The sequence below is a fragment of the Cebus imitator genome, unplaced genomic scaffold, assembly GCF_001604975.1.
Source record: "Cebus imitator isolate Cc_AM_T3 unplaced genomic scaffold, Cebus_imitator-1.0 Scaffold341, whole genome shotgun sequence".
In the NCBI taxonomy this organism is placed as follows: domain Eukaryota; kingdom Metazoa; phylum Chordata; class Mammalia; order Primates; family Cebidae; genus Cebus; species Cebus imitator.
Genome location: NW_016107656.1, coordinates 60,856 through 74,367, shown reverse-complemented (window position 1 = coordinate 74,367; position 13,512 = coordinate 60,856). Strand labels below are relative to the sequence as shown.

The 13,512-nt window shown below is 42.2% G+C and overlaps 1 protein-coding gene across 2 annotated transcripts in view; it reads right to left on the bottom strand.

The window, feature by feature from the left end:
- Window positions 1–941: 941 nt before the first annotated feature.
- LRP11 (LDL receptor related protein 11) overlaps window positions 942–13,512 on the bottom strand; it is a 46,819-nt gene continuing 34,248 nt past the window's right edge. Inside the window, exons 6-7 of one of the 2 annotated variants that reach the window (XM_017505735.2) lie at window positions 8,392–8,487; window positions 942–2,852 (exon numbers count right to left, since the gene is read on the bottom strand). In XM_017505735.2, the coding sequence (XP_017361224.1) occupies window positions 2,698–2,852; window positions 8,392–8,487 (251 nt within the window). In that variant the 3' untranslated portion in view covers window positions 942–2,697. The remainder of the gene's footprint in view (window positions 2,853–8,391; window positions 8,488–13,512) is intronic. The other variant, XM_017505736.2, reaches the window with a different exon arrangement.

The window sequence follows — 13,512 nt, the reverse complement described above, 5'->3', positions numbered from 1 at the left end:
GCAACCTCTACCTACTGGGTTCAAGTGATTCTCGTTCCTCAGCCTCTCAAGCAGCTGGGATTACAGGCGTGTGCCACCACGCCTGACTAACTTTTTTTGTATTTTTAGTAGAGGGGGGTTTTACCATGTTGACCAGGCTGGTCTCAAACTCCTTACCTCAGGTGATCCACCCACCTTGGACTCCCAAAGGGCTAGGATTACAGGCGTGAGCCACTGTGCCCAACCACGAAAAAGTTAAGTTTTAAGTGTTCAGGAAGGAGGTTTAAGTGAGCCTTAAGAAAAGATGTAAAATACACGAACACATTTAAGAGAGAAACTGTGACACCCTTCCCTTTAAAATTATTTTTCAATTGTCTTAAATGCAGAACTCCTTCAATCAGATAATCTACAGGGAAGATTACTTTTTTTTAAAATTTTTCTTTTTGAGACAGAGTCTTACTCTGTCGCCCAGGCTAGACTATAGTGGCACCATCTTGGTTCACTGCAACCTCTGCCTCTCGAGTTCAAGCGATTCTCTTGCCTCAGCCTCCCAAGTAGCTGGGACTTACAGGCGCATGCCACCACGCCTGGCTAATTTTTTTTGTATTTTTTTTTAGTAGAGATGGGGTTTCACCATGTTAGCCAGGATGATCTCCATCTCCTGACCTTGTGATCCACATGCCTTGGCCTCCCAAAGTTCTGGGAGTATAGGTGTGAGCCACAGCACCTGGCTGTAAGATCACTTTTAAAGGTCACATTCAGTCTACCTGGTAATATAAATATTTCATAGACCTTGATTATCCTTCCCTCCAGAATGCTTTATGTGGCCCTGGGGGAGTCACTTTCTCTAATACTTTATTTCCATCATTGTAAAATAGGGCTGATACGATTGAATCCAAATAATACAGTAACAGCTCAGTCAATAATAGCAACTTATGATTATATTAAAAGGTAAAAAAGGCTAATAATAAAATACAATTTATTAAAGGAATCATGTTTACAAAGATACAGGACATTTTTTTCTCAGATATTTCAACACCATAGCAACACGAAATTAATTTCTTCATGTATAACAGATATGCCGAAAGCTGCATGCCTCATCAATTTTTATTTTATTGGTTATGGCTATAGGTGACATCTTTCCATATAAAAACAAACTGTACAGCATCACATACAGAGTACAGACATCTTAAGTTCATTCACAAAGCTCATTTTTCTAAACTGCCCTTCAAAAATTTAAATCTTTGCCCAATTCTAAACATTCAACAAAGTTAGCTTCTCAAGAAACAAAAATGATACCGAATTTCCTTGTTTTTCTAGAACTAATTTTCCATTTGTTCATGTATTTTGATATATGTTACAGTCCCCACCCAAATTAAGGCCTTTGCTAAAAGAACAATCTACTTTATGTTCAGTCTAAAAATAAACTATACTAGACTCTGGGGTGTTTTTCAAATATTTTAAAATATTTGCCACTTATGGTAAAAAAATCATGTAAATAGGAACATCATGTGACTGTAGATAGGCACCATGCTATACATTCCTCTCAGAATTATTTCTAGAATTTGTATAATCCTGGCCTTAAGTGATGGTGGGAATGATTTGCCTTTAAAAGCCTACAAATTAAACTGCACGGGAGACTGAGGCAAGAGAATCGCTTGAACCTGGAAGGCGGAGGTTGTGGTGAGCCAAGATCACACTACTGCACTCTGGCCTGGCTACTACAAGACTCCGTCTCAAAAAAAAAAAAAAATTGGCTCATTCCATTGGATGAAAGACATGATGACATATTTACAAAAGCTGTATCCAGAAATCCACTCAATGTCCTTTTTTCAATTTGCATTTTTCTCTTTCATCAACAAAGGCTATATATATAAATGAGCTGCTGTGCTCTCAACCATGGAGCCATGTTGACTTGATGTATGAAGTATTAAACGTTCTCCTTGCTCTCTTTGCCCTCAACTAAGTTTCTGTTTGTTTTTGGCATACCAGATTCTCTGCTTCCATCTTGATTTCCTATCTCACTGCGTCACCATCTTAGAGCTGTTTCTAATTCAAAGTCTGGGTATTTTTTTCTCCCAAAGGTCAGTCTAAGGAGGCAGCCATCTATATGACATGACATCAGAGGCACTGGGAAGGATCCACACTCATCTTCCCTGAGGCTCACTGACCTGTACATAAGGTTTATAAATTTAGGTTTATCCGCTATAAGTAACATCTGATTGAAGGCATGAACTTGCTTGAGATCCACTCTCAGAAATGGGTTTAGAGGGGGAAAAGAAGAATATTGGAACTTAAAGGAGGAAGGAAAGGGCCACAGAACAAGGGGGAGCTGTGCCTAAAGCGGTCCAGCATTGGAAGGGGCCAACAGTTGGCTTCTAAAAAGTAAAGGATTAACACAGTCATCCTAAAACCAACTCCTGAGATGCTGAATTTTCTGTCTCAGCTAAGTACAAATTTCTGTTTTTGGGGAATGCTTACATAAATCAGAATTATATTTTTAGAAATCTTTAATCATGAATTCCTCTCTAAATTTCAAAATATTTTATGACTTTCTAAGGAATATTTTTTTTACAATAAATAATAAAGACAAAGATTTGGGATTTGCAGAATTTTCTGGCCCAATTAAAAACAAGAGTCTGTAAATATCTAGAACTTAATAGAAGTATAGATTATAAACAAAACATGTCCTTGCCCCAAGCTCTTTAAATTACATTACTATAGATACATCCCATTTATGAGGTAGTCCGATTCCTCAGATGTAATGGGACGAGCTTTTTTAAGTTTCTGTTTCACCAGTCGTAGTCGGCACGCAACCATGAGAAGCAGCAGAGCAGTGATGGCCAAACCCAGTGCCAGGGGTAGCACTGCACCTGTGAGAAGGTTAGACATGAAGAGGGCAAGCCAGTGATTAGTCACAGTGACAGCTACTGGTCACTATATGGTAAGTGCTTTGCACGCACTATTTTATTTAATCCAAACAACTCAAATTGGTATTAGTATTACCACCATTTTGCAGATTAAGGTGTAGCGAGGTTAAGTAATTTGCCTAGGAGGTTGTAAGTTGTAGGTCCAGGTCCCAAACCCAGACCTCTTTAAAACCAAATTCTGTACCAGCTTCCTATAAAACTCACATGGCATCAATGCGTACACACATTACCATCTGATTACTCTTACATCTAACTGAAATAGGCATTCTGATCACAGGGAATTTTTTTGTTGTAGTCGTCATAGACTATCTGAATCCATACATAATCATTCTCCAATTAAAAATCCATACATAATCATTCTCCAATTAAGTATGAATGAACTCCTGATTTCTTTTTCTGGTTAGGGCTTAAGAAATTTATTTCCTTTTCTAAATCCAGGGAACTGACTCAGTCAGTAGAACCGTTGTTGAAAACTAACTTCCAAATATGCTGGTGTGATTTTGGCCATTAAGGAAAACATTTCTTTAGTTTTTCCTGTGAGGCGGATCCTAGACACCAGACTAGAAGTTGCAAGGCTTGCAGGAGTCTGGGAGGGACAGGGTGTGCCAAGATCAGTCTTTTTTATCAAGCTTAGCAGGCTCTATTTTTAGTCTGATCTACTCTGCAGCCAGGCCAGGTCTGGAGATGATATGGTGGAACTATTTTTAGCTGTAGGGATCTTGCCAACTGGTGGAACTAGAGGAGAAACATCTCCCTTGTGTAGACTTATTCTATAACATTTCCTCTCATTTATTCATTCAGTCTGCATTAATTAAAAGCCTTCTTCCATGTGCCAGACACTGAGCTAAGTGCTGATAATCCTTTTATTTGTAAATAAATACCCCCCCAAAGATAAGCTAATGCCAAGAGTACCAGCTTTATAGCTTAAATCATCAACTTCTCACAACCACATGAGTTGATACTTCTATTATTCCCATTTTACAAATGAGGGAGCTAAGCCGTCAAGAATGAAGTGAGGGCCAGGCATGGTGGCTCAGGCCTGTGATACCAGCACTTTTGGAGGCAAAGGTGGGCGAATTGCTTGATCCCGGGAGTTCGAGACCAGCCTGGGCAACATGGCGAGACCTCATCTCTATAAAAAAATTAGCTGATTGTGGTATGCACCTGCAGTCCCAGCTACTTGGGAGGCTGAGGTAGGAGAACCCAGAAAGTTGAGGCTGCAATGAGCCATGATCAGGCTACTGCACTCCAGCCTGGGTGACAGAGTGAGAGCCTATCTCAGAAAAAGAGAATGAAGTGAAGCTGGGCACAGTGGCTCACATCTATAATCCCAATGCTTTGGGAGGCTAAGGCAGGAGCATCACTTGAGTCTGGGAGGTAGAGGCTTCAGTGAGTTCTTAAACTGTATGCCAGCCTGGGTGACAGAGTAAAACCCTGTCTAAAACCAAACAAACAACACTGAAGTGGCTTGTCTAAGACTGTAAGTGGTAGAGCTAGTATATAATCCCAGACAGGACAGCCCCAGAGCCTGTGGTTTTAACCATAATGGCACTAAGGTACTCTACTTTTGCAAAATGTAAACGAGACGGTTTTTGAATGACTAAGTCTGGGTTGATAAACATTTAAATGGGAAAAAATGCAACACAGTGTTATAGTTACTATGATAGAATTATATGTGAAGTATAGATGTATTTTTTTTTTTTGAGACGGAGTTTCACTCTTGTTACCCAGGCTGGAGTGCAATGGCGCCATCTCGGCTCACCGCAACCTCCGCCTCCTGGGTTCAGGCAATTCTCCTGCCTCAGCCTCCTGAGTAGCTGGGATTACAGGCACGCGCCACCATGCCCAGCTAATTTTTTTTTTTGGATTTTTAGTAGAGACGGGGTTTCACCATGTTGACCAGGATGGTCTCGATCTCTTAACCTCGTGATCCACCCGCCTCGGCCTCCCAAAGTGCTGGGATTACAGGCGTGAGCCACCGCGCCTGGCCTAGATGTATTAAAATAGGTAGTGTATCTATCTGGTCTGTAGGATTTTTGCTTGAGGGTTTTGACGTATGCTAGAGATTGTTGGATGGTAGAAGGAGATAAGTTTATTTTTTGACATTTTCAGATTGAGATGCCTGGAGGCGATCAGGTGAAATTTTCTCTTAGGCTCTTGGGTTATCTGGGCCTAAATATGTGGGAGCCTTTGGCATAAAGGTGGTAGCTGCAGTCACGAAAGTGGGTAGGACAGCCAGAGAGAAAGGAACAATAAAGGAGAACCAGGAACAAGGTCCTGGGAACCAACTTTTAGAAGGCAGACAAAAGAAGAGGACCAAAAAGAACAGAAAAAGACCAGTCCGAGAAATAGGAGGACAATCGCTATAGGAGTGAGTGGGGGTTTTGAGGAGAGAGACTAGTCCAAGAAGAAAGTGCTCAGCTGAATCAAATACTAACGAGAGGTCAACTGAGGTGAAGCCTGGAGAGCCCACTGGATTTAGCAGCTGGTAATTCATTTATGGAAGGACAGAAGATGGAGGGATGCTACTTTGTTTCTTTACATATTAACAGATCTGAATGTGATCACAGTCAGGGGAATGAGCCAGCAGAGAAACATTAAAAGCGTGGGAGAGCTGGGAGATGGAGAAATGTACCTGAGGAAATCAGAAGCTATATCAAGATCAGGGAGAGAGATCTTGGAAACAGGGGACCACTCTTTCTTTAGTACTGGAGGAGAGGAAGATGGGTGAATGCAACCAGATGAGGTTTTACATTTCGGGGGCAGGCAGCTGAGAAAGTTCACTCCAGACAGTCTTGATTTTCTGGGCTTAAAACTGGTCCCAGGTATAGTTGGCCGCCTCTTAAAGACAAGAGGACCTGGAACTGATGACACTCATGGGACTTCAACTTCTGGTATATTTTTAGAATCCCAGGTAAATCCTGAACAAGATTCTCAAGAACAGTTTAGAAGTGTCTGGGTGCCAAAGTAGGGGATGGGAAAGCTGCTTTAGAGGCTGCTAGGTATCAAACAAAGTTTTGGAAGAGGTCAGTATTCCTCCACAGAATCATGAAAGATATAAATTGGTGATAAACCTATGGCCTAGAATTGGATTCTACAGCTCTCATTCCACACACAGCAGCTCTGGAGCTGTCAAGATGGCTGCCTGGTCTCTCCATGCCAGCAGTTTGGAGCCTCAGTAGCTACTACTGCCTCCTAGTCTCCACCTGATGAAAGAAGTTCTGACAAGGCTAAGTGAGTGACCCCAAGGTGTCATTCTCCCTCTATCTTCCTGTACTACTAGCCACATAAGTCACATATGTGACAAAGGAACAGGACAAAAAAAGAGACTTTGGTGAAGACCCATGGAAACCCCAGGAAGAAATCATTTCTCACAAATTGGACTGCAACACCCAGCCCCAGACCAGGGGACTTGCTTAAAGATGAATACCAGCATTTAGGCTAAGGGGTTAGGAAGCCGGGGCTGAAGATGCCAATTCCAATGCCAGGGCTCAGGTTTGGCTACGGTAAGAATGAAACAGACATGATCTGGGAAAATGTTCTATTTGCTAAGTCAGATGTGAGGCTGCGGAACTGTCTGATTTGATTCCTGTTTAATGCTTTTATGACAAGGAAAGTGAAATCCCCCAAAAGTACTTGCTAGAATACTGAAAATTGTTCTTGATTTTTAATATTTAGTTGGCTTAGTTTGGATAATTTGAGATTTGAGATCTAGCTCCTTCTAAAACACACCATGATGATATTCTCAGGAACCAGCTAGGGTGATGAATTATGTATTCTGTCCATATGAATGGAAGTGACATTTAAAATACGTAACAGGCTGGGCGTGGTGGCTCACACCTATAATGCCAGCACTATGGGAGGCTGAGGCGGGCAGATCACTTGAGGTCAGGAGTTCAAGACCAGTCTGGCCAACACGGGCAGCCCCATCTCTACTAAAAATACAAAAATTAGCCGAGTGTGGGGGCATGCACCTGTAATCCCAGCTACTTGGGAGGCTAAGGCAGGGGAATTGTTTGAGCCCAGGAGGCAGAGGCTGCAGTGAGCTGAGATGGCACCACTGCACTCCAGCCTGGACAACAGAACAAGGATCTGTCTCAAAAACAAAATAAAACAAAATTAAAAAAAAATAAAATAAAATATGTAACAACCAGAATGGGCACCAGCCATTTAGAGCTGAGACTCTCTGGGTACATATGGGTGGGGAGGCGAGAGGTGGGCTGGCTTCCCTGTTCCCTTGATAGGGCACAGGTCTCCTTCAAGTATCTCAGGACAGGCTGAGTCCAGGAGGTCAGCAGACCGAGGGGTGAGGTACTTGACATCTGGATTATTCTTATATTTTAGTATTGTCCTGATATTACAAATAATAGGATAAAAATAAAGTTTCTCAATGTTTATAACTTAAGCTTATCCTAAAGCTTCTTTTACTAGTTAGTGTGTGCGATTTAGGACTAAAACTTGCCTTTCTACAGGACTGTGTCCAATGTCTTTCGAGTTAAAATCAACCAAAATTAATGAAATTATTGTATTCTTCTTCCATTGAGTAAATATTCTACTTCCTACACCCCTCTCTCATTCCTATTGTCTTCGTTGTCACTAGAGCACTTGGAAAGAGAACTAGGTTCTCTAAGACCTTTACTCTTCTTTGACCATAAGTAACTCAGTAATAACTGCCATCATTTCTGTATTTGGCTCATGATATGAGCCACGCAATGCATTAAATGCTTTAGATTAATTATCCCATATAGTCTTCTTAGCAACCCTATGAGGCAGGTATTGTTACTATCCTCATCTTACTAATGAGGAAACTGAGATCCAGAGAGATATGATAGCCTGCTCAAGGTCAGAGTTTAGTGGTTAAGTGAGAATTTTTTTTTTTTTTTTTTTGAGACAGGATCTTACTCCGTCACCCAGGCTGGAGTACGGTGTACAATGTCATCTCACTGCAGCCTCCACCTCCCAGGCTCAAGTGATCCCCCACCTCAGCTTCCTGAATACTGGGACTACAGGCAAGTGTCACCACAACTGGCTAATTTTTGTAATTTTTTGTAGAGATGGGATTTTGCCATGTTGCCCAGGCTGGTCTTGAACTCCTGAGCTCAAACAATCCTTCCGCCGTGGCCTCTCAAAGTACTGGGATTACAGGTGTGAGCCACTGTGCCCAGCCTTGAGCAAGGATTTGAATTGTGGCATCTGACTCTAAAGCTTGTGTTCTCCCACCATGCCACAAGTATGACATTTTCCACAGGTGTCACACCTGGAAGGGTGTGTAGAAAAAGCAACTGATATCCAAAGATGGCAGGTTACTATTATGAGCCCCAAGATGCAGTATAATATAGGCAACAAAGAGACAGTTCCTCCGGTCCACTGATGGACTGCTCCTGTCACGACCTCTCATGGCTTCATGGAACATACTCAGCCAGAGGACTTGCAGTTCTGAGAAGACTACACTCTGCAAAGGGTTTCCAAGGCGGACATTTACCTGTTTCTGGAGCTGGGTGTTCCCTTCCTCTTCCATTGGCCTTTGACTCAAAAATATAATTTTCCTCTTTTCTGTTCTTCCCTGAGGAACTTCTATCTGCAGAAAAGAAAGAGAACATATAATGAAGATATATGCATCAGAAACTTCAGGAAACAGATGTGAAAATACAGCCTTTTTTTTTTTTTTTTTTTTTTTTTTTTTTTTTTTTGAGACAGAGTCTTGTTTTTTCACCAGGCACTAGGCTGGAGTGCAGTGGCGCGATCTCGGCTCACTGCAACCTCCGCCTCCCAGCTTTAAGCAATTCTCCCGCCTCAGCCTCCCGAGGAGCTGGGACTATAGGTGCGTGCCACCATGACCAGCTAATTTTTGTATTTTAGTAGAGACATGGTTTCACTACGTTGGCCAGGATGGTCTCAGTCTCTTGACCTCGTGATCCGCCTGCCTCAGTCTCTCAAAGGACTGGGATTACAGGCTTGAGCCACCACGCCCACCCCCCCCTTTTTTTTTTAAGATGGGCTTGGAGAAGAACTGTTTATTTCTCTAATAAACAAGGCCTATGTTGCGACCCATTTAATAAAGCAGAGTATGCAGCTAATACGAAACCACCGACAGAGAAAGGGAAGACACCCTGCACTGGAACTACCACCACGCCTCTTGGAGAAGGAAGGGAGATCTCAGGCTAAAGAGTCACAGGGCGTCTCTGGACATCATTCCATGAAAAGCAGAAACCAGAATGGTTTTTCTTTGAAGAATAAACAAGGAGTATATATAAGGCATTTATTTACACATGGTCTTTCTCTTTCTCACCACAACTCTAGATGGCAGGTATAAATAGCTCAATTTTTTCTGGTTAGGCTCAGGATCAGGTTCCTACCCAGGTTCACACAAGTAGTAAGTGGGTCACAGGGCTGGGATGTAAACTGGTTTCTTGGTAGAGACCAGTACTTCTAATTTAATGATATATTATTTAACTATTGAGTTATAATATTGAAGGAAAAATTATTAACTTTTTTTTTTTTTAAGACAGTTTCTCTGTGTTGCCCAAGTTGGAGTGCACTGGCACAACCTTGGCTCACTGCAACCTCCAACTCCTGGGTTCAAGCGATTCTCCTGCCTCAGCCTCCCAAGTAGCTAGAATTACAGGTGCGTGCCACCATGCCCAGCTAATTTTTGTATTTTCAGTAGAGATGGGGTTTCATCATGTTGGCCAGATTGGTCTTGAACTCCTGACCTCAGGTGATCCACCACACCTGGCCTATTTACTTTTGAGACAGGGTCTGTGTTGCACAGAGTGCAGTGGCAGGATCAAGGGTTGTTGCAGCCTTGACCTCCTGGGCTCAATTCTCCTGAGTAGCTGGGACCACAGTTGTGTGCCACTATGCCTGGCTAATTTTTGTAATTTTACTTCTCCCTTCATTCCTTTCTTCCTCCCCGTGCCATACTGCTGGGTTAGCTTGCAATGGGACTTCTATACATTCTGCTTTATCTTTCTCTCCAATAATAAATTTGGAATTAGGAAGATCACCTGGTTGGACACTCATGTCCTACTTTAAAAAACAATGAGCCAGGGGCTGGACACAGTGGCTCACACCTGTAATCCCAGCACTTTGGGAGGCTGAGGCGGGTGGATCACTTGAGATCAGGAGTTCGAGACGAGCCTGGCCAACATGGTGAAACCCCATCTCTACTAAAAATACAAAATTTAGCTGGGTGTAGTGGCACATGCTTGTGATCCCAGCTACTTGGGAGGTTAAGGCAGGAGAATCACTTGAACTTGGGAGGTGAGGTTTCAGCAAGCCAAGATAGTGCCACTGCACTCCAGCCTGTGTGACAGAACAAGACTCCATCTCAAATAAATAAATAAATAAATAAAAATAAAAACAACAATAAAATAAAAATAATGAGCCAGGAATAAAAACGAAGTGCCAAAATTCACCAACTCCTGATTTTTTTCAGAGGATTAACTGGTTTTTCACCCAATAAAAAAAAATACAACAACTGGATTCACAATGTTCACCCCACTCTGTTTCTTCCCAGTGAAGATGAGAGCTTGCTCACCTTAATTCCTGAGCATTCAGTACTGAGAACACCATTGCACTATTTTATTTTTTATTTGAATTAACTGCCTTATACACTTGGCACTCTCTTACCCTGGTTCTTAGTGAATATCACTGGACTTGAAGGTTCTAGCAAAAATTCACATAGCACTAACATTTACTGAGACATAAATTATATTTACATATAATATCTCATGCAATCTTTGTAGACATATTATGAGAGATTATTATCCTCTTACAGGTAAGGAAATGAAGTTTAGAGAAGTTAATTACCTAGTAGCTAGTAACTGGTGGTGCTAGAATTAGAACCCAGGACTGATCCAAAGTAAGAGTTTTCCATTGAACCATACTGCTCTCAAGGTCACAGCTAGCAAATACGATGTTTATTTACTCACAATCAGCCAAAATCACACACTTTTAATTGATTTTTAGGAAGGTCTTGGACAAAGTTGTATTGAAAATGCAGTAGAGAAATTGGCTAACTGTACTTGCAAAAGGGACCTAACATCGAAGGTGGGTTCATTTAAAAAACTATGCAAGTTCATTCTGAATCTTCAGTTGACCAAGACCATTTTTTTTTTCTTTTAAAAATGTTTTTGGTTTTGTTTCTTTTTTTTAAAGAGCAATTTTCTTAAATGCCTTTATTCCCTGGGGAGAAGAAGATGCTGATGTAGGAAGTAGGAGGGATCAGGTATCGGGGAGCGGGCAGTGTGCGTGGGAGACTTCAAAAAGCACAGTTGCCATGGACTCTAGGATTACCCAGGGACCTTGCCCTGCCTTCTGGGCATTTGAAATGTTAATGTCTGCTGTTTACATTTCATAAAGGAATTCACTATGATTTCCCAGACTGCCTGATTCATTTTTCCTAGATTTCAGCATAAGGAATGCCATAGAGAAATGCTTCACTTTCACACATCCAATCACAGGCTCTAGCCAGTGTGGGGAATCAGAACAAAACAAAACAATGACATCACTTGCTTCTGGACATAGTTATTTTTGGTAATGATGCTCTGGAAGAGTTGATGTCTTAGGAAATTATTTTCCCTCTCTTCCAAATGTATTCCGTTTACCATGCACGGCGACACATTCACAGAGGGAGTTGGCAGCTGGATGGAAGCTGTTTCCATTTCATTCCAGCTGCCACAGAGCATTCAGGTATGATCTGGAAGAAAGCTGGCAATACCCACTGGGGAAGTGGCTACCATGTGGGCCTGCATCCCAGCATGCTCCATAGCTTCCTGCGACCACCTGCTACACCAACCCAACTCACACAGACAGCAGCATGGTCTCTCGTTGCTCAGTGGTAGATCATACTGCATGTCTGCAGAGCAGGTAAGAGGGAGCTCTCTTCAGGAAATGTTCGGTGTCTGCTAGGATGAGACAGCAGCGAGCCAGTAGCACCTGATCTGTACGGTTGCTTACACTGGAAATGACATTTAGGCCTCAGAATAGCCATAAAACTCCTCATTGACAGACATGCTGTTTGTTCATCTTCACTGTGGTACTAGCAAGCTTTGGAAGAGCCTTTACAGAGTGTCTAAAATTAGTTTGAAAGAATTCTAAGTTCATTCATTTTCCTATCATCCCTTCTCCATTGGTGAAGGCAGGATGATAAAAAAAAATCACTGTTTGTGAATATATTTGTATTTGCCCATAGGATAATGTTTAAATCCTATCGGAATGCTGGGGATATTCAGCTAATAATCTAGATAAAATGAACCATGAAACATATTTTAAAACCAGTGGTTCCTTGGGAATAACCCACACATGGGTCAGGGGTTACAAAATAAAATGTACTATATAAACCATCGATAGATTTCAAATAATAAAAATCATTTTACCCCCATTATAGTGTCCAAAACATGCAGACTAAAACCCTGTAGAAGGTAGAGGGTGCCTTTTCCAAGATCACCATCTAAGTGTCCTAGAATAATGGGGTGTGGTTAGAGGCACCTGGTGAACACAGTGATTACACGACAGCTTCCCAAGAATAAGGTCAACGAAAGAGGACTTACTCTTAGAATAATTTTGTGGAAATAACCACTTGAATATTCTCATTTGTGAAAAGTAAATTTCCTTGAACTGGATCTTCCATGCTTTTGAAGATCTGTTCAGTCCCACCCCATGTTGGAGCACGACCGGCTATGTGGATGGTCTGCGTGTCAGGCATCAACAAATTCAAACCGCCTTTCCAGAAATGTGATCTTACAATTTCCAAATGGTTTTTCAGCAAGAAAAGAGAGTCTGACACAATGAAAAGATGGAACACCCATGAAAAGTCTACGGCAGGTGAAAAAAGACCTTTAAAAAAATCCCTTGTAAGAATGTCCTCTCTGAATAAAATGCTTTCTATAAAACAGAAAGGTCAAAGTTGCTCACTCTAGTTACCACCAGAGAAAAGTGAAACAACAGGCGTTGGCATATTTCACAGGGGACCCCATGAACACACAGGTGGAACTCCACACCTCTGAACACAAACCACGCAGTCTCCTAAGCTCAGGCTTCGGTCCAGTCCCTTACAGAACCTGGCTGACCCGCTGTGCTGGACATGGATTCTCAAGTTTCCGAACATCAGATTCCACGTCAATGTGGATATAGCACCGCTTTTCTAGCCCTCTGTAGGGCTGGAAACCAGACTTCTTTCCTCCGGCTAGGTTGGATACAAGAGGATGGAACTGTTAAATGAATGACTTGGACCACACAGAGAATAGGCCCTAAGGCTGTGACCACAGCCAACGACAATCCAGCCATTGTACCTTTACAGGCTGAGCAAACACCGGCCACACTGCAGCTCTGTACCCCTCCCACCCGGTGGTTCTGAGTGTACTGAGCATGCATTCGCTGGTATAACTTTATGTCTGCACATACCTTCATTTTATCCTCAGTAACCTGTGTGGGATAAATCTCCAAAAGTGGAATTGGGTCAACGCACACATAGTTTTGTTTTGTTTTAGAGATGAGACTTCACTCTGTCACCCAGGCTGGAGTGCGGTGGTGCGATTACAGCTCACTGCAGCCTTGACCTCCCAGGCTCAAGTGATTCTCCGACCTCAACCTTCCAAGT